This window comes from Grampus griseus (assembly GCF_964374135.1).
Source record: "Grampus griseus genome assembly, chromosome: 3".
Taxonomy (NCBI): Eukaryota; Metazoa; Chordata; class Mammalia; order Artiodactyla; family Delphinidae; genus Grampus; species Grampus griseus.
In genome coordinates, this window is record NC_139019.1 from 166,082,771 (window position 1) to 166,103,159 (window position 20,389).

Below are 20,389 nucleotides of genomic sequence, written 5' to 3' on the forward strand. Positions count from 1 at the left end.
ACAGAGCCCAGGCCTGGGATTACCAGGGGGAGCTGAAGCCACGGAACCAATGCTGGAGCACAGGAGGCAGAGAAAGCAGGGAAATACCGCTGCTTCTCCCCTTGTCCTGCCCTCATATCCTCCATGAGTGCCTCCCATTGGCTGAACCTTTCTGAAAGCAAAGGAGTGTGAGAGCTGTAGTTCCCAACCGTATGCAGCAGAGCAGGGGAAGGAAAGGATGAAAATTCAGCCATCAGGCAGCTTACACTTAAGTGTGTGTGTGCATGGGGGGACTAGGCAGGAAGGGGATGGGATGGTTTTGGTTCCCATTTTACAAATGAAAGAGGCAAAGGGATCTGCTTAGAAACTCACAAAGAGGAAGTGGCAGATCCAGGATTTGGACATGTATTATGGGTTCAACCTCGTAGGGTTCTTCTGAGGATTGGTGAGAAATGAGCTGCAAAGCCCTTAGAATAGAGCTTGGCTTACAGGATATGCTCCATAAATGTTAGTTGTTATTGATGAGGAGGAGGATAATAATAATTATTATTACAACTACTGTCATTTTTATGATGCTAAAGGACCTTCCTTTGCATAGAACTGCTGTATCCCACTGTCACAGGACTCTGTGTGTGTATGGGTGTGTGTGTGAGGGGGTGGAGATGGGGACCATTTAAGAGAGGGGTCCATCCTGGAACCAGAACACCCCACTCTGCTGAGACCTGAGCAGGTTTTCCCCATGTGAAGGAGGAGAGGGAGAGTGTCCTAAGCAAAGAACACTGCGCGGACAAAAATGCAGAGGCAGCAAGGGGAACTGAAACAGCTGTATGTGGGTGAAGACAAGTAAGTAGTAAGGCTGAGAATTCAGCCGTAGCCCAGTGGGCAGGACTGGTGAGTGCGTCCAGGTGGCATTTGGGCTTTATACTGAGGGCACTGGGGGCCATGAAGGGTCCAATGTGGGGGGTGACACTTTGTAAATTTATTTATTTTTGGCTGCTTTGGGTCTTCGTTGCTGTGCGCTGCTTTCTCTAGTTGCGGCGAGCGGGGTCTACTCTTCATTGTGGTGCGCCGTGGCTTCTCTTGTTGTGGAGCACGGGCTCTAGGCGCGCGGACTTCAGTAGTTGCAGCGTGTGAGCTCAGTAGTTGTGGCGCGCAGGCTTAGTTGCTCCGCGGCATGTGGGATCTTCCCAGACCAGGACTCGAACCCGTGTCCCCTGCATTGGCAGGCGGATTCTTAACCACTGCGCCACCCGGGAAGCCCGGGGGTGACACTTTGAAAGCTGGCTCTGGCTTTTCTGGGGAGAATGGGTCGGTGGATGCAAGGCTTGAAGTCAAGCTTCCATGGAGAGAGAGAGAGAGTCTTCTCCCATAAGCATAGCGGCTAAGAGTGAGGACTTGAGAGTCTCACAGGCTGGGGTCCAAATTCCAGCTCAGACACTTGCTCTGTGAGTTTGGGCAACTAACTTTCCTCTCTCTGCCTCAGTTTTTCCATCTGTAAAGTGGAGCTAATGTTAGTACGTACCTCATTGGGGGAGGGGAGGCTACAAGGATTTAAAATTTGTAAAGCAGCTTAGAAGAGCATCTTAGTTCGTTCAGGCTGCTATAACAAAAATGCTGTAGACAGGGTGACTTAAACAACAACATTTATTTCTCACAGTTCTGGAGGCTGGGAAGTCCAAGATCAAGGTGCTGGCAGATTCAGTGCCGAGTGAGAACCAGATTCCTTGTTCATAGACGATGTCTTTTCACTGTGTTCTCACGTGCCAGAAGGGTTCAGGGAGCTCCCTGGGGTGTCTTATAAGGGCACTAATCCGACTCCCAAAGACCCCACCCCAAAATACCATCACACTGTGGATTAGTTTTCAACATATGAATTCTGGGGAGACAGAAAGAGTCTATAGCAAAGAGCACTCTATAAGTGTTAAATAAAGTAAAAACCCAGGGCTTCCCTGGTGGCACAGTGGTTGAGAGTCCGCCTGCCGATGCAGGGGATGCGGGTTCGTGCCCCAGTCCGGGAAGATCCCACATGCCACGGAGCGGCTGGGCCCGTGAGCCATGGCCGCTGAGCCTGCGCGTCCAGAGCCTGTGCTCCGCAACGGGAGAGGCCACAACAGTGAGAGGCCCTAGTACCGCAAAAAAAAAAAAAAAAATTAAAAACCAGTAGGAGAGACTTCTCATGGCTTTGAATCCCATCTCAATGCTGAGGGCACCCAAATATGTATCTCTAGCCAAACCCTCTCTCCTCCTCTCCCCAGCTACCTACTTGATATTTCCACTTGGAGGTGGTCACAAGCAGCATAAATGGAACATGTCTTCAGGCTGGACTCTTGATTTTCATCCCCCCTCTAATTTTCCTCCCCGCCCCACTCCACATGGGCTCCTCCTCCAGCCTTTTTCAGCTCAGTAAATGGTACCCCCCCATCCATGCACTCCATTGCTTGGCCCCCAAAAGTTGGACTCATCCTCAACTCCCCTCTTTCCCTTCCGCCCCACATCTAGTCCCTCAAATCCTGTGGGCTCTGCCTTTATACTTATTTATTTATTTAGCTGTGCCGTGAGGCATATGGGATCTTAGTTCCCCAACCAAGGATCAAACCTGTGCCCCCTGCAGTGGCAGCGTGGAGTCTTAATCACTGGACCGCCAGGGAAGTCCCGGGCTCTGCCTTTAAAACATAGGAATCTACCCATTTGCTGTCCCCATTCCATCTACCCTGGTGCAAGCCCTCATCATGGCTCACCTGGATGACTGTGGGGGTGAACAGCATGTTCAAAGGCCCTGGGGTGATAAAGAGCTCAGGAGTCATTGGGAATCTGAATGTAGGCTGGTGAGATTCAGGAGACTCGAGTGAGGGTTTGTTTCTTCCCTGAGGGGTCTCCTCAAATGGGGTGTTATTGAGTGCTGGGGACGGGCAGGAACTTGTCCTTTCTCAAAGCAAACTGGTCTGACGACTGGAGTGGCCCTCGTGTTGTAGCCTGGATGCAGACCTCTGTCCATCAGCCCAACCCTTAGGGCTGTCTGCGGGCATCCACGGTGTTTCCGACAGTCTGGGCCACACTGCGAAGGAATGGACTGTGTTTGTAAATTCTTGCACGAGGCAAGCCTCCTCCAGGGAGAAGGACCCCAGGGAGGGCAGTCAGTCAAACTCAGAGACCTGTGTCTCTTCCCACCTTTCCCAAGGAAGTCTATTTCATTCATTTTGGTCCACGTTGGCACTGTAATGGCAGAGCCTAAGACATCCAGGAATGTATGTCTGGACCGGGGCCCAAGGGGCAATGGGGGTCTTCTGCCATGGCTTGGCTGGCTTCAGAGGGTGAGAGGTGGTGTGTGCCAGCCTGAATAGCCTCTCAGGGCAAGATGGGTTATCTGCATTGGAAGGGAACGAATGAATAAATGAATCAGGAATTCCCTGGCGGTCCAGTGGTTGGGACTCAGTGCTTTCACTGTCGAGGGCTTGGGTTCAATCCCTGGTGGGGGAACTAGGATCCTGCAAGCCGCAGGACGCGGCCAAAAAAAAAAAAAAAAGAATGCATGAATGAATGAACTCACAGTCGGCCCCCCTCATCCCATCCCAGCCCCTCCCCCGGCCACGGGCTCTCACAGGCCAAGCCCCAGCTGCTCAGACTGAGGGAGGCTCTGGTTCTCCATCTTGGCACGGGTGAGCTGATATCTTCTTTAAAGGCTGTCAAGCTTATCACTCAGCAGGGATTTGCCCAATACCGCTAGGTTTGACAGGAGCAGCCTGCTGTCATCTCAAGCCCTCCAAAGGGACTCAGGCCCCATCACGGCTGAGACGTGGCAGATAGGTATGTCCCTGATCATTCATCACGGCCTTTCTGCCGTCCCTGCAGTCAGAGGGGAGCCGCCGCCGCCTCTGTGCCTGCCACAGATGATCTGCAACTTGATCTCAGACAGTCCCTCCCTGGGACAGGCGGAAACCGATTTGGTGGTGGAGAGGAAACGCATGGTGAATCCGTGATGGGCTGTTTGCCCATCAGCATCTAATTATTCAACAAACATTCATCATGCCAGGCCTGGGGGATTCAGCAATGAGCAAAGCAGACAGAACTCCCCTTTCCCATCCTCTTTCCCGTCGGGGGGCGGAGGCAGGCTTTGAGCCAGTGGTCACACCCAAGAGGTTCCAATGGCCATTGTGATCCGGGCTTGAAGGAGAACAGGGGAGGTGCAGCATGGTGGTGTAGACTGTGGAGCCATGTGGCCTGTGTTCAAATCCCAGCTCCACCACTTATAGACTGTGAAGCTCTGGGCAAGAGATTTGAGCCCTCTCTCCCCTCGTTTTCTTCACCTCTCAAAGGTGGATAATGACAGTGCCTGTCTCCTAGTGCCATGGTGAGAGCTCCACCAGTTAAAGCATGCAAAGTGCTTAGAACAAGGCTTGACATACAGTAAGAAATACAAGTATTAGGGGAAAAAAGCACAGGGTGCCTTGAGAAGTGGGTAACATGGGGAAGGGACAGCGGAGGCTGCTTTCGGAAGAGACATTTATGCTTGAGCCCTAGAAATGGGGAAGAGTTAGCCCAGCCATGAGATGGGGCAAGAGTTTTGATGGCTCAGGGACCAGCCAGTGCAAAGACCTGAAGGTGGGAAAAAGCATGGTGTGTTCCAGGAAAAGGAGGTTGCCTAGAGGATGGGCCACAGAGAACACGGCCGTGTGAGCCTTGGGGTTTCGTTGTTGTCTTTTTTTGTTGTTGTTCTTTTTTGTTTTGTTTTGTTTTGGCTGGACCGCATGGCACGTGGGGTCTTAGTTCCCCTATGGGATTGAACCTGTGCCCCCTGCAGTGGAAGTGAGGAGTCTTAACCACTGGACCACCAGGGAAGTCCCATGAGCTTTGTTGATTGCCTGTTACACTGAAGCAGGACTCCCCTCCACCAAATTACATCAGGGAGATGTAACTAGGACCAGAAACTGAACTGGCCGAGTCACGTGGCGAATAAGATGGAGCTGTGTCTCTGTCTGTCTTTGGTAGGACTCGACACCCTGTCTCTCCCTGTATCTCTTTCTCTCTCTCACTGCCATCCGGCTGTGACTTCTCATCATCTTGCATTCTCAGCCCCAAATCCAATGGACTTTCACCCATTCTTCCAGATCATCTCAGTTCAGTGCCCGCATCAGATTCAAACCATTTTGACTTCAGGAAGTTACCAAATTGGCTTTAGAGCATCGTGGGGATTATAACAATAATAGCAAACGTTTCTGTAGCACTTACTACATGCTGATGACTGTTCTAATTGCTCACAAGTATAGTATATTTTTTTTTTTGGCCACGCCACACGGTATGCAGGATCTTAATTCCCCACCCAGGGATTGAACCCGTGCCCGCTGCATTGGGAACGTGGCATCTTAACCACTTGACCACCAGGGAAGTCCCCTCTCGCATGTATGGTATTGACTCGTTCAAGCTTCCCAGCAACGCTGTGAGGTAGGTACAGATTATCGTGTCCAATTTACAGATGAGGGCAAGGAGGCACAGGGAGGTTAAACAACTCACACAGCAAGTGAGTGGCCAAGCCAGGACATCAACCCAGGCAGCCTGACCCTCAGACCCTGCTCTTAACCACCTGGCTCTACTCTACCAGCTGAGTAGGAAGAAGGGCCATCCAGAAGAAACGAGTCATTTCCATTGTAAGGATGTTGTCTGGAAAGATGCTGGTGACATCACACGGACTCCTTTTTGGGAGGGCCGTGGGAGAGATCCTTGCCTGTTCTTGGTACTAAAAATAGTTAAGTTTTCTCCTGAGCATCTGGTGTGTTTTTGTTTCAGGACACTGGGAGCCGCATAAATGACCAGCTTTCCCTTTTTGAGTTGGCTGCTAAGGAGCTTGAAGCCAAATTTATGGCCCAACCATATGCTGGTTGTTCAAGTTTTTAAGGGATGGGTTTTTCTTAGCCTCACTTCTGGCTCTATGTCCCCACTTTTTCTCTCTCTTCCTTGCAAAAAAAAAAAAAAAAACCCGCAAAACTTTAAACAGACTGAAAAAAAACTTCACAAGAACAATACGTGTCTATTGTAGAAAACTTAGAAGGTAAATTTGAAGATGGGAATAAAAATCCCTACTCGTCCCCGATTTTAATGGCTGCATAGTATTCCCTCGTGTAGAGTTTTAAAATCAATGCCCCTACTGGCAAACGACTGGAGGGGAAAAAAATTCCAGTTGTCCAATTTTAGACAACACTTTAATGAGCATTCTTGTAGCAATTGAGTACTTGTCACATGGTTTCCCTGAGCTAAATTCTTAGGCTCAGATTGGGGTTAAATACAAATGCAGAAACCTTAAGGCTTTGGATTGGCAGACCGCCCTCCAGAAATATCTAATTCCTGCTCTCCTATTTAATTGGAGCTATCGTGTGGTATTTTACATATCCTTGTAAACCACTTGCAGTCTTCTCTGGAACAAGGCAGCCAACAAATAAATATACAAGCCCCAAGCCACTTCTGCTTCCCGATTAAATTATCCAGCCTCAGACGCAATAATATCCTTGACTTATCAAGAGGCAGCTGCTTGCTCTAGTCCTGTTTGCTCATCTCCAGTAGCCGGTGCTCAATGGTTGGCTGCCCCTGGGATCCTGTAGCAATCCCTCGGCCCCCGGAAGAACCAAGAACTGTTTTTTGAACCAAGACTTAGGTGACGGAGCTGTAGGCTGAGCTGATGATCCCGGACGCGAGAGCTAGAAAATCTTTTCCTGCGTGTCCTGTACTCAGTCAATCCTGGACCTGTTACATAGACGGCTGCTTAATTGGGGCAGCAGCCTAGGTGAAAGCATTTGAAAAATCCCAGCCACTGTGGAGAACAGTATGGAGGTTCCTTAAAAAACTAAAAATAGAATTACCATACGACCCAGCAATCCCACTACTGGGCATATGCCCTGAGAAAACCGTAATTCAAAAAGAGTCATGTACCAAAATGTTCACTGCAGCTCTATGTACAATAGCCAGGACATGGAAGCAACCTAAGTGTCCACTGACAGATGAATGGATAAAGAAGATGTGGCACATATATACAATGGAATATTACTCAGCCATAAAAAGAAACGAAATCGAGTTATTTGCAGTGAGGTGGATGGACCTAGAGTCTGTCATATGGAGTGAAGTAAGTCAGAAAGAGAAAAACAAATACCGTATGCTAACACATATATATGGAATCTAAGAAAAAAAGGTCATGAAGAACCTAAGGGCAAGATGGGAATAAAGACACAGACCTACTAGAGAATGGACTTGAGGACACGGGGAGGGGGAACGGTAAGCTGGGACAGAGTGAGAGGGTGGCATGGACACATATACATGTGAGGTGAGACAGGCCACCAGATTAGAAGTGTCTGTACCGGGAGAAGTCTGCGGCTCTCACACCTGCTGTTATAAACATTTCCCTTAGGTATAGGCATTCTCTATCCCTAGGAGTGTGACCTCTGAGAATTTGTGACTTTGGTTTGAAGCTAAACCCAGTCTGGGAGAGCTGGCCTTTGGACTGTCAAACACGGAGCCTCCCGGGACATTCCAGTGGGTTCCCAAGGACATGAATTGACTGTGTGTTTGAACTTGAACCCGATGGGTGAAACTCAGGCTCTTTGCCGTGCTGAGATTTGGCAGCCAAACCCCGAGCATTTAATTACGCTGCTGCAGAGAACACTCCAGCGAGGTGCGTCCAACGCAGACAATTATTTTAGGAAAGCCGTGGAGGCCTTCTCTCTGCGCCGCTTAAATCATGCTTCTCTTTTACAATTCAATATTTCGTGTGTTGAGAGAAAATGGCTTGTTTGCTTCAAAGCACACGCTACAGAATGTAGGAAGGGGATGTTAATTATGTTGAACCGGGCTGCTTTGTCTCTGCACAAATGAGAATCTTCGGGGGGTTCTATCCAAATTGCTTGGGGATCAGAGCCAGGGGAGCACAGATGGAGATGTTTGGACTCAAGTTCATGGTTTTGTTTTTTTTGTCTTTGTTTTTTAAGAACAGTATTTGTCATGAAAAAAGGTGAAGCTAGTTCTGCATTCTCCTAGAACCAAAGGGGAAGGCATTCCTGAATCACTTTTCTTTTCTTTTTTTTAATTTTTATCTTTTACTGGCGTTTAGTTGATTTACAATGTGGTGTTAGTTTCAGGTGTACAGCAAAATGATACATATATCTATTCTTTTTCAGATTCTTTTCCCATACAGGTTATTACAGAATATTGAGTAGAGTTCCCTGTGCTATACAGTCAGATCTTATTATCTTTTTTTTTTTTTTTTTTTTTTTTTTGCGGTACGCGGGCCTCTCACTGTTGTGGCCTCTCCCGTTGCGGAGCACAGGCTCCGGACGCGCAGGCTCAGCGGCCATGGCTCACGGGCCCAGCCGCTCCGCTCCGGGAAGATGTGGGATCTTCCCGGACCAGGGCTCGAACCTGCATCCCCTGCATCGGCAGGCAGATTCTTAACCACTGCGCCACCGGGGAAGCCCTGATTATCTATTTTATATAGAGTAGTATGTGTATGTTAATCCCAGCCTCCTAATTTATCCCTCCCCCTCTGGGTCACCCTTTTTGTCTTAGGCCATCCTTCTCGGTTTTGGTCGGGCTTCTTCAGGAGCAGAGCTGGATGAGAGGAGTTGAGTGCAAATACTTAGCTGGGAGGCGATCCCAGGAGGAACCAGTGGCGAAAGGGAGATGGGAAATGAAGGAAACCCAGGCAGGGCAATCTAATGGTCCCACTGTGGGCACCTGGAGCACAGATCCCCATGGGATCCTCTGGGAAACTGCAGGCAGCAGGCACCCCAGCGTTCTCCCACTGGAGAGGCGAGAGGGCTGGTATTTATCACGAACTCCGTGGGGACTTCCGGGTGGGAGGTGCTTCTGCCTGCCCAGTGCAAAGGCAGGGTGGGCTCGGACCACCCGAGGAAGCCCTTGGCAGTGAGGCGCTCTGCAGTAAGGCTGGAGTGTGGGCTCCACCTGGACCATGCCTACATGCAAGGGAGCCTGGGAAGGTGAGTGACTTCATTCCTCCGCCGGGGAAACATGGACTTGTAAAGAGGGAGTTCCCTCAACCTCTGAAGTGAGTACGTAAGGCTCAAAGAATGACTAATGACAATAGTTTCAGATGGCATCTATGAATGTTTTCTTTTTTTCTTATAAATTAGCGGACGAGTCAAGCTCATCTGAACAGTGATATCACTTGCTCACATTCCAATAAGCTAAAAAAAAAAAGGCTTTATTGAGTGGGAGAGAAAAAGTGGGCTAACAGCTGGAGTCTCTGGGATTGCTCATTGCCCATTGCTCACAGCCTGGCTTATCTCTGCTACAGCTCATGGGAACAGCTTCTGCGGGGTGATAAGTAGCGGCTGTGCAAATGATCCATGATGGTGAAGCTTTGTTTCTCTGTAAAACACTTGGGGTTTTATCAGACTTTCTTCCCTGTCTTAGGAATGCATTCTGGATAGGACCAGCATCTTCTACTTCCCATCTCCTCAGTTTCCACCCATCACCGCTTGCCTGGACCCTTGCAGTCACCTCTGCCCTGGTTTCCCACCCTTGCCACCTCACACCCACAGTCTGTTCCCCCCCACAGCAGCCAGGGGGCGCTTGTGAACACCTGAGTCAGGTCCTGTCCATCCTCTGCACAGAACCCTCCTTGGCTCCTACCTCACTCAGAGCAAAAATGTGTCCTCCCCATGGTCCACAAGGCCCTGCACATGCTGTCCTGTCCCATCTCTGTCCTCATCTCCCCCACCCCGCGCACAATCTCTCCCTCGGTGACTCTGTTCTAGCTGAACTAGCCTCCTCCATGTTTCCCAACCATACCAGGCATGGTCCGGCCTCAGGGCCTTTGCACTTGCTGGTCTCTCTGCCTGGAGCATCCTTCCCCAGATATCCTCATGGCTCCTCCCTCACCTCCTTCAGGTCTTTACTCAAATGACATCTTCTCATTAAGCCCTTCCCAGGGCCCCTAAAATTGCAACCCTAACCACCCCCCAACCCTAGCATCCTCCATCATTTCTTCCCTGCTTTACTTCTCTCTATGGCACTCAAAACCCTTTAAATACTTGGTGTTAACTTATTTATTTCTGTTGCTCTCCACTTTAAAGTAACTCCTAGAGGAGCTTTTGTGTTTGTTTACTATGTTTTCAATGTCCAGAACAGAGCCTGACACACAGCAGGAGCTTAACAAATATTTGTTGAACAAATGAGACCACCATGCCCTGATTAAAAACGAAAAGACTGGGACTTGTGACTGACTCCAGTACGTTCTGGGGAAGCTCAAGGGGGCCTGATCTGGGGGCCCAACACGTTCCATCCAGTGAGGATTCAATGCTTTTTGAGCAATGTTTCTCCAATCCCTCCAGGTATTGGTCAGAATTTGTGTGCCAGAAGTGTCCCTTCCTCTCTCCCCTTCTCCTGGCTCACTCATCCCTCAAGTTCAGCTTACTTGTCCCTTCCCTGGGGCACCTCCTCTGAGACCCTCAGCCTGGGAGGGTCTGTTACTCTCTGTACTTTCTTTGTAGCATTCACTGCAGCATATAGTTCTAGAAGTAATGGTAGGATTCCATAATTCATGTCTGTCTCCTCCACATCTATGGGCAGCAATCGATATGCTTTCTTCGTCTCTCTCTTCCTAGACCCTATCCCAGACCCATGCCTGGCATAGAATAGGCATTCACTAGATATTTTCTAATAATTTTGGAAAAATATGGCTCTGATGAACATGAGCCATAGGACACATGCATCCCTTAAAAACCTGAACAACCAACATCAGTTCCCCGATGAAGATGAGCATTTCAAAGGTTCTGATAAGTCCTGCATTAAAGAGACTCGTTTCAGGAATTCCCTGGTGGTCCAGTGGTTGGAGCTCTGTGCTTTCACTGCTGAGGGCCCGGGTTTGATCCCTGATCGGGGAACTAAGCCCTCAAGCCGTGCAGCATGGCCAAAAAAAAAAAAAAAAAAAAGACAGAAAGAAACTCGTTTCACTCAGCAATGCACAAACATATTTGACCTCAGAGTACCGTCTTCCCAGCATGCCTGCTAAGATTGCCAGGGTTCCAAGGAGCATGGTTTGGGAAGCACAGCCATAATTGATCCCTGAATTATCTGAGCAGCATCAACTGACTTGAAGTTTAGTTTAGGAGGAGTCTAAAAGTGACGCCTTCTAGTCAAGGGCTTGGAGGTCTCTGTGAGGAGTCTGTCACCCTTTGGCCATCACCCTGCCTCTTCTCAGGAACAGGGGTTGGTGGAAGGGGGAATGACAATAGTAGAGTTATGCTTAGTGGCCCCCAAGATATATCCAGAACCTGTCTGTCACTGTGGGTTGAGAAGCAGAGAGGAATGTTCAGGTGTGAGGGTTGGTAGGAGTCTGAGTCTATGTTCTAATGGTGGTTATGGAGGCATTGTTGCATGCGTGTGCAAGTGTGTTTGAGAGAATGAATTCCCCTCTTTGGAAGGGCTCACATCCCACAATTCCTTGCCATGTTCCTTCGCCCCTCATACCTCAGTCTTATCATCTGTAAAATGGGGCTCCCTGAGGAGGGATTGAGATCACACACGTCTGGCACTTAGCACACTGTCTGGCACATTCCAAGGGTCCAGCAAAAGACCTCTGTCATCTCTCCGGGGCCCCTTTTCTCTCCCAGGAGCGATGGGGTGATTCCCCCATTGGGTTCCCACTCTCTGACTCCGACCTCCCCGCAGACCCTCTTCCAAAGCCCAGAGGAAGGCTGGCAGCTGTACACCTCGGCCCAGGCTCCCGACGGAAAATGCATCTGCACGGCCGTGATCCCCGCGCAGAGCACCTGCTCCCGCGATGGCCGAAGCCGGGAGCTGCGGCAGATGATGGAGAAGGTAAGAACCTTCCAGGTTCCCTTATGAAAATCTCCCAATTCCCACCCTGCCCTCTGCCCCCATCCAGATCAGCCGGGGCCACATCTAGCCAAGCAGATTATTCAGAACTGGTGGATGACCTGGCTCCCCTCCAGGTGGATATTTCGGTCAATATCTGTTTAGTGCTTTCTTTGGAGGAGAAGCTGAGCGCTGTATGGGGACAGGGAAGGAGAACCCCAGTGGCAGCATCTGAGTCTTCGGTGCATGAGCTCTGGCCCCACCACGCACTCAGCCAGACTCACCTGCTAAGACCCTTTCTCACCCTCCATCCCAAGAGACTTACATAAAGATGCCTTCCCCTTCTGATTGTGGTTGATATAAACTGGTCCCCATTCAGTACATTCCCAAGGATATTTCGGTGCCCTTTAGAGGCCGACTGCTGTCTCTTGCCACTACCCAGCTGAACTTCCCATTAGTCACCTCTGATGTCGGTGTTGAAAGGGACTAGCAACTTCCCACCGCCATCCTGTAGAGGAGGAAGCTGAGGACAGAAGGGACCCTTGTTGGCACTGGAGTCTTCCACCCATTAACTCTGTAGGATCCTGCCCTGCCCGTGACACCGGAACTGCTTTCCCCAACCGTGCAGAATGGCCATGTGGTGTCCCCTGATTGCTGACCATGACCATAAAAATGTTTTGTGGCGTCCAGGACGGGTATCAGGCTCTTGACTTTCTGAGAACTTCCAAGTGTCACGTGAACGATGGTTCAGGAAAGTCTGTATATTTCAACAAGCATCCAGTGTTGCCTCTGAGTTCACCTTGGCCGGGAGGAACTCAACTTAGCCAAGTGGAGGTGGGAGCTAGGGGGCCCTCGGTCTGGATTAGGAGAGGTCAGGGCAAGGGGAAGTTCAGTTCCCTCATTTAGCCTAAAGGTATTTATTGAGCATCTAGTATTTACTGAGCATTCAGCTGTGGACAAGCCAGACACTGGGTCTGCCTCTGAGGATCCCACCTAAAGGAGACAGATGAATAAGAATGTTCCAGGTAGTAGTCATAGCTGGAAGGAAAATAACCACGTAAGGGGGAGAGGGTGAGTGGCTGCTTAAGGCAGGGTGAACAGGGAAGGCCACTCTGAGGAGGTGATGCTGGAGTTGAGACATGAAGGATGAGGCGAAGCCAGCGACGAAGACAAAGGGAACAGCGCTCCAGGTAGAGGGATCAGCAAGTGCAAAGGCCCTGAGGACGGAAGAAGCTTCAAATCTATGTGAGCGAAGTTGGGCTGGTGGTTGCAGTGGATGAACACAGCGAGTGGGCAGGCAAAAGGGCAGGACCAGCTCACAGGGTCTGCAGGGGAAGGTGATCCAATCTTCCTTTTGAAAAACTCCCTCTCGGGACTTCCCCGGTGGTCCAGCGGTTAAGACTCCGTGCTTCCACTGCAGGAGGCCTGGGTTCGATCCCTGGTTGGGGAACTAAGATCCCACACGCCTCGCAGTGTGGCCAAAAGAAGAAAAAAGAAAAACCTCTGTCTGGCTGCTCTGTGGAGACTTGACTGCTGGGGACGAGAGTGGTGGCAGGGAGAGCAGGGAAGAGGGAAGAGGTGGGAGGTGGTGGTGGCCAGACTAGTAGCCAGTGGATGGATTGGGCCTGCCATTGGGAGGTCAGGTTGCTGGTAAGGTTGGGAGGAGAAGGTTGGTTGGGTGTTTGGCCTCTGGCCCCGCCAGGTCTTGTCTGTGGCATCCCGGGGACGGGGACAGGAGTGTGGCTCTTCCTAACCCTCCAAGTTCCTAGGTTCAGAACGTCTCCCAGTCCATGGAGGTCCTTGAGTTGCGGACGTACCGTGACCTCCAGTACGTGCGAAGCATGGAGACCCTCATGCGGAGCCTGGATGCGAGGCTCCGGGCGGCCGACGGGTCCCTTTCGGCCAAGAGCTTCCAGGTGGGTCCTTCTGGGTTCAGGTCAGAGGTCAAGAGAAGCATTGGGATCGGTGCCCATTAGTTCCCAGAGTGGGGGTCACATCTGGGAAGGACCGAGTGTTGGCTGGCCCAGATCTAGGGTCCAGTGTGGGCTGAATGCCAAGGGCCAGGTGTGCATCAGAGATAAGGGGTGAAGTTGTGGGTTGAAGCCTGGGCTCAGGTCTGGGCCACTGGTCAGGGGTTGGGATCAGCAGTGGTTCCACCTTGGGAGCAGGAGATGAAGGACAGGATGACGGAGCTGTTGCCCCTGAGCTCGGTCCTGGAGCAGTACAAGGCGGACATGAGGACCATTGTGCGCCTGCGGGAGGAGGTGAGGAATCTCTCCGGCAGCCTTGCAGCCATCCAGGAGGAGATGGGCGCCTACGGCTACGGGGACCTGCAGCAGCGGGTGATGGCACTGGAGGCCCGGCTCCACGCCTGTGCCCAGAAGCTGGGTATGCCTTGATGCTTGACCTTGACCCCTGGCCTCCACACCCAACCCCAAAACCCTCTGTGTGCCCAGGGCATGGTTTTGACCTCTAACTTCGAAACTTTGACCCTTGACCTCCCTACCCAAGGCCAAAAATAGACCCAGAAGCTGGAAATGCTCCTGACCCTACACTTCCAGTCCCTCACCCCCAACCTCACTCCACCTTGGGACCAGATTTCTGGATCCTTCCTCACCCCTGTTCCCAGCTCTTCAGTTTGATCACACTACCTCATCCTTGCCCTGCCTCCCTTGCGCTCTTCCCATTCTCCACCCTCATCCCCCCTGTTCCTGCCTCCCAGGCTGTGGGAAGCTGACGGGGGTCAGTAACCCCATCACCATTCGGGCCATGGGGTCCCGCTTCGGCTCCTGGATGACTGACACGATGGCCCCCAGTGCGGATAGCCGGGTGAGTGACTGGGCCCACACCAGGGGTCAGAACCTATACTGAGGAGGAGACATAGCCTGTGGCTGCCCCTAGGCGCCAAGCGATTCCGCATCAATGATTATCTTGTAAGCCAAAGTGTCCTAGGGTCTCCAGGGCCCTTGGACCTCCCCCTGACTGTCTAGCGACCACCAAGTGACCAAGAACTTTCCAGCCCTGTGAATCTGTAAGTCAGCTGACCTCCAATGACTGTATAGAGACTAATGGTTACTAGTACTAATGACCAGCTTCCAGTGACCACTGACCTCAAAGTAACCACCAGTGACCACTGCCTTCCCAAGGACTAGGACCTACCAGCACCACTCAATGATTTTTTTTTTTTTTTTGCGGTACGCGGGCCTCTCACTGTTGTGGCTTCTCCCGTTGCGGAGCACAGGCTCCGGACGCGCAGGCTCAGCGGCCATGGCTCACTGGCCCAGCTGCTCCGCGGCATGTGGGATCTTCCTGGACCAGGGCATGAACCCGTGTCCCCTGCAATGGCAGGCGGACTCTCAACCGCTGCGCCACCAGGGAAGCCCTCAATGACCTTTAAACTTCCGGTGGCCACCATGGTCACGATTGCCTATCACCTCTGATCCACAGGAACCATCTGTTAACTGCCTAGTGACTATCCTAGTGATGGATGTTGGTCACTGGGCAGCCATAGAGCATCATAGATTAGAGGCAGCAAATAGCCACTGCCCCACTGTGATCGTTGGCCTCCCAGGCATCATGGTGGTTCAACCAAGGGGTTACGAGCTTGGGTTTGGGGGGAACTGCCCGGTGGTCCAGTGGTTAGGATTGGTGCTTCCACTGCTGGGGCATGGGTTCAGTCCCTCGTCGGGGAACTAAGATCCCACAAGCCACGAGGCACCAAAAAAAAAAGAAATCAGACTTGGAGTTATATCCCGCTTCCACCAATTCTTAGCTGGGAAACTTGGGGAGGTTCCTTAATGTCTCTGAGCCTCAATTTTCCTTATCTTAAAAATGGTTATGATAACATCAGCGTTACAGTTTTTAGGTTGCTTAGCCCAATAACCAGCATGAGTAAGGGCACTCACAAACGCTAATACCATGGTGACAGCGAAAGACGTTGACGGAGAGGATGCTGACGTACAGGAATTACCCACGGGCGATGGATTCACGTGACCTCTTACCACCCAAGGGCAGCCTAATGACCACTAACCATCCCATATCCAATGACCAGTGAACTCCTAGGCCCAGTGAGTCGCCAGGGACTGCAGTTTCCCCGATTCTTGGGGATCAAGCACTGTCCTCTGAGCGTCTGAGACCAATAGCACTCCCTGACCAAATGATCCCAGTCACTGGGATGATGCCTGGTCATGAAAGGTCACTGGACATCCCATGACTGAGTAATGACCACTTAGTGACTGTTGATCCCTAATGACCGTATGATTCCTTAGTGGCTGCTGGGACCTTTGGGTCATTGGTGGTGGTCCACCAGTGACCAGCGGCTCTCTTGTAGGTCTGGTACATGGATGGCTATTACAAGGGCCGGCGGGTCCTGGAGTTCCGTACTCTGGGAGACTTCATCAAAGGCCAGAACTTTATCCAGCACCTGCTGCCCCAGCCGTGGGCAGGCACGGGCCACGTGGTGTACAATGGCTCCCTGTTCTACAACAAGTACCAGAGCAACGTGGTGGTCAAGTACCACTTCCGCTCGCGTTCCGTGCTGGTGCAGAGGAGCCTCCCTGGGGCCGGCTACAATAACACCTTCCCCTACTCCTGGGGTGGCTTCTCGGACATGGACTTCATGGTGGACGAGAGTGGGCTCTGGGCCGTGTACACCACCAACCAGAACGCAGGCAACATCGTGGTCAGCCGGCTGGACCCGCACACCCTCGAGGTCGTGCGGTCCTGGGACACTGGCTACCCCAAGCGCAGCGCCGGCGAGGCCTTCATGATCTGCGGCGTGCTCTACGTGACCAACTCCCACCTGGCCGGGGCCAAGGTCTACTTTGCCTACTTCACCAACACGTCCAGCTACGAGTACACAGACGTGCCCTTCCACAACCAGTACTCCCACATCTCCATGCTGGATTACAACCCCCGCGAGCGGGCCCTCTACACCTGGAACAATGGCCACCAGGTGCTCTACAATGTCACCCTCTTCCACGTCATCAGCACCGCTGGGGGCCCCTAGGGGCTGCCGTCGTCGCTCGCGCAGCCACGTGAGGGCCACGGGAGCCCTTTCTACTCCGCCTGTGTCCTTCCAAATTTATCTTTCTGTCTGTGTCCTGCCCTCTCTCTCTCTCTCCCTCTCCCCTCCTGTACTGTTTTTTCTCCCTCCACCTTTGCGCCCAGCTTTCATTCTCTGCTTCTGTTGTCAGTGCGTTTTCTCAGTATTGTCTCTTCTTTATTGATCTCTGATTTTGATACTTCGCTTTCTGTTTATTGAGGCCTCTCTATCTTTTATTCAATGTGACTCTCCAGCTATCTCTGCCTGTCTCTCTCCCTCCCTCCCTTCCCTCTTTGCGTCCCACTCAGTCCTCCTCCTCCTGGCTTCACGTCCCCTCCTCCCGACCCAAGGAGTTGAGTGCATGGATGTTTATTTTATTTACACCTTTTCTTTCCGGGTTGCTGGAATAAACGGGACCTTTGACATTTCATGCTTCAGCGGCTCTGTGTGTCTGGAAGGGGCAGAAGAGGCCAGGTGGAGGGTGAACCTGGAGGCCCACCCCAGCTGGGTCCCCTTGTCCCAGGCCACAAGCTTTGTGAACAGGGGCAGGTAAGCCCAGCCTGGGGGGGGGGGGTGGCTGAGGGCCCTGGCAGAGCCCTTTGGGAAGAGAGGAGAGGATACCCGATCCAAACTTGTTTCAAACAACATGATCCAGATAACCAAGAACTCTATCACAATGAAGACTGGCCTCAAATGAATATTCTTTGTCACTGTTTTTTTTTTTTTTCACTCGCTGATCACACAGGTGCATCAGTAACCCATCTGGCAGCTTTTAAAATGGGTTTTTAACAAGTTGGCTGCTTTTAAGAATATGGATATGAGAGGGTAGCACACAGAATTTTTCCTTTTTCTTCTCTTTTTTCTTTGTAACATCAAAATCATTTTGTATGAGTTGCACCTGTTCTGAGTTAGCTGATTAAGAAAAGACAGCAAGTCTGAAAGTGCATGGGGGCCCTTCCGCTGGACACACCCACGCCCCGTGCCCGGGCTTGGGCAGGGACAGTCCCTGACATGGGGACCTACATGGGGACTGGAGCTCCTGGAGGGGAAGGACGGGCAAAGCTAGCAAGTATCAGAGACAGGAAGGGAAGGGGTGTGTGAGCGCGTGGGGAAGAGACTGAAGTAAGCAAAGGCCAAGTCCTCAGGAACCTCAGCAGTGTGACTAAGGTGGGGTGGGAGGGGGTCATAGAAGGGGAAAAACAAAATGAAGGTTTTATTTTAGCCAGATCTTTGGTAGCCTGGGTGACAGACTGCAAGGAGATGGGGGAGACAGTCGCCTCTGAAGCTGTGGCCGGGAACAAAGGTAGTGCTGACCACTCCCCACCCCTGCGTACGCCCCAACACACGCTCCCCCCTGAAATCTCCAGCAGAAACATTGTGCAAACAGCCCACCGGCCCAGACAACACCCCCCGCCCGGCCCTGCTGAGGCCACGGAGGCCAAGCTTGCTCCTCTGGGAGGAACCCTCCCTCCCTGTCTCCCCGTCTCTAATTAATGGCCTGATTAAATCATCTCCGCTCCGTGATGGCATCTCCGGGAACTCGGGACACTGGGGCCATACTGCCGATGAAACCAATGAATAATAAATGCGACTGCCTAATGCACTCATTTAAAACCAATTTTTAAAGAAATCTTCAAGAAAAGCAATTAATTTCCATTTAAATTAACAAGTTCGACATTGAAGAGAATCGATTCCTGGATAAGCACCTTGAGAGGCACTTCGCTCTGCATCTGCTTTTAAAAAACAAACACACAAACAAAAAACAGGCACAGGGCGAGGGCACCTAGAACATCTGCGCCCCATCCCTCCGATTTGTATTGGGCATCAGACAGATGCCCACAGGCGCCCCTTCTCTCTTTCACACACACACAGAGAGGCAGGCCCAGCCCTCCTTATACTTTGGGGTTGGTGGCTTTTGTTCCAACCAAGGTAGGCAAGGAGTAATTAACCCCCTGCCCCTCGACCCAGGCGAGGGTTGCGTGTCATCTGCGTGTGTCCTAGGCTGCCTACTGCTTCCCCTGCTTCCCCTTTTGTGGAGGTGTGTCTGTCTACATCGGGGAAGCTTCGTAGCCCATCCCGTGGCAGTACGCGTGTTACCCCGAGTTGAAGTAACTGGCTCTAGCCCTGCTCTGCGGCCACAGAAGCCTGAGCTGGTGAAAACGGCAAGAGTGGAAACCAGCCCCCTGGGTCGAGTTTGGGCCGGGAGATGCCAGACCAGTGACAAAGAGTATACTCTCACCACGCTGAAGGCCTGGGATTTAGGGCCTCACTTCTGGGCAGGAGGGGTGTGGAGCAGGTGACACAAGCCACAGCTCGTGAATCACGCGTGCTGAGTGGGCTCTGGGGGCATGTTTACCAAAGAGCAACGTTCTTTTGTGTTGGGTTTTGGCCACTGCAGCTAGACAAAGGAAGAGGGAGGTCCATGGAGGCAGGTGGTCACTCCCAGACGGAGGGACCCCCGGGCCACACAGGAGCACATGCAGGCTTGGGCGTGCGCGTGCGCGCGCACACACACACACACACACACACACACACACACACCCCCGCACCCTCCCTTCCCCGGCAGCATCTCAGATGCCTGGGAGCCCAGGGAGACCTTCCCCAGGCCTTTGGTGCTGAGAGCGAGGCACAGGCCCACCCTCAGGCGGTGCCTTGGAGCAGGACCCTGAAAACCCTTCCGCCCCCAAGTACTCATTTCCGATCCTTCCCAGAGGCTCCTTTGGACCTGGAGGGGTGCAGTGGCTCCCCCGACACCACAGAACGGTTGGCGCAGACAGCAGGGCTGCTGCCTGCCTTGTGGCCTCCACGGGCGGTGGGAGAGGATTCTGCCTGGAGGCGCAGCCAACCATCCGGCTCTCCCCAGCCCACCAGAGCTGAGAGGAAATTCATTAAACCTTCCTAATGACAAACGCTCTGGCAGGCGGCAGGCAGAGAGCGATGGCTCCAGAAGCTGGCCAGATGGGAGTCGGCCCAGGTGGCTGTTTGAGACTCGGGGCTTTTATCAGAGACTCAGCTTCGTCGGGTACGGGGGTGGGGGGGGCGGGGTGTTCCCTGGTGTCAGGCCAGGAAGGGCTTTATTTTCCTCAGGTGCCCAAGCCCCGCTAGCCCGCCACCTGCCCCCCGCCCCCGCCCTGGGCTGGTCCCCGTGAAGCAGGTGGGCAGACCAGGCCTAACCGCCTCTCAGCAGCGCCGCAAACCTCCTGACTGACCTGAGCCCCCAGCCCAGGCCCTGGCCCCGGGGCAGCTACGAGGAGGTGATGCGCAAGAGGTGGGCCGCACCCCAGCCCCCAATCTGAAGAGGAGGAAGGGTCCCCCCACCCCCACCCCCATGTGCCATAGCGATTCCCTCTGCTCCACGGAGGCCCCTCCCCCAGAGGGCGGGGCAGGATCCCTGCTCCCAGAGGCGCCCGGCAGGAACCCCCACCCGCCTGGCCCCCTGCTGCCATGGTAACGGCGCCTGCAGAGGCCGCAGGACCCAAGCACAATCTTCCAGAGCGCTTGTGGCGACAGGGAAGCAGGCCTCAGGGTGCTGGGCGTAGTTCATTCTAA

General features: G+C 52.4%; 1 protein-coding gene across 2 annotated transcripts in view; it reads left to right on the forward strand.

The window, feature by feature from the left end:
* OLFM2 (olfactomedin 2) overlaps positions 1-17,181 on the forward strand; it is a gene marked incomplete at its 5' end in the record, with an annotated part of 62,693 nt that extends 45,512 nt beyond the window's left edge. For both annotated transcript variants that reach the window (XM_082652494.1, XM_082652493.1), the window contains 5 exons: positions 11,650-11,799; positions 13,566-13,712; positions 13,965-14,184; positions 14,519-14,625; positions 16,127-17,181. In XM_082652494.1, coding sequence (XP_082508620.1) covers positions 11,650-11,799; positions 13,566-13,712; positions 13,965-14,184; positions 14,519-14,625; positions 16,127-16,804 — 1,302 coding nt within the window. In that variant the 3' untranslated portion in view covers positions 16,805-17,181. The remainder of the gene's footprint in view (positions 1-11,649; positions 11,800-13,565; positions 13,713-13,964; positions 14,185-14,518; positions 14,626-16,126) is intronic.
* Between the last annotated feature and the right edge of the window lie 3,208 nt (positions 17,182-20,389).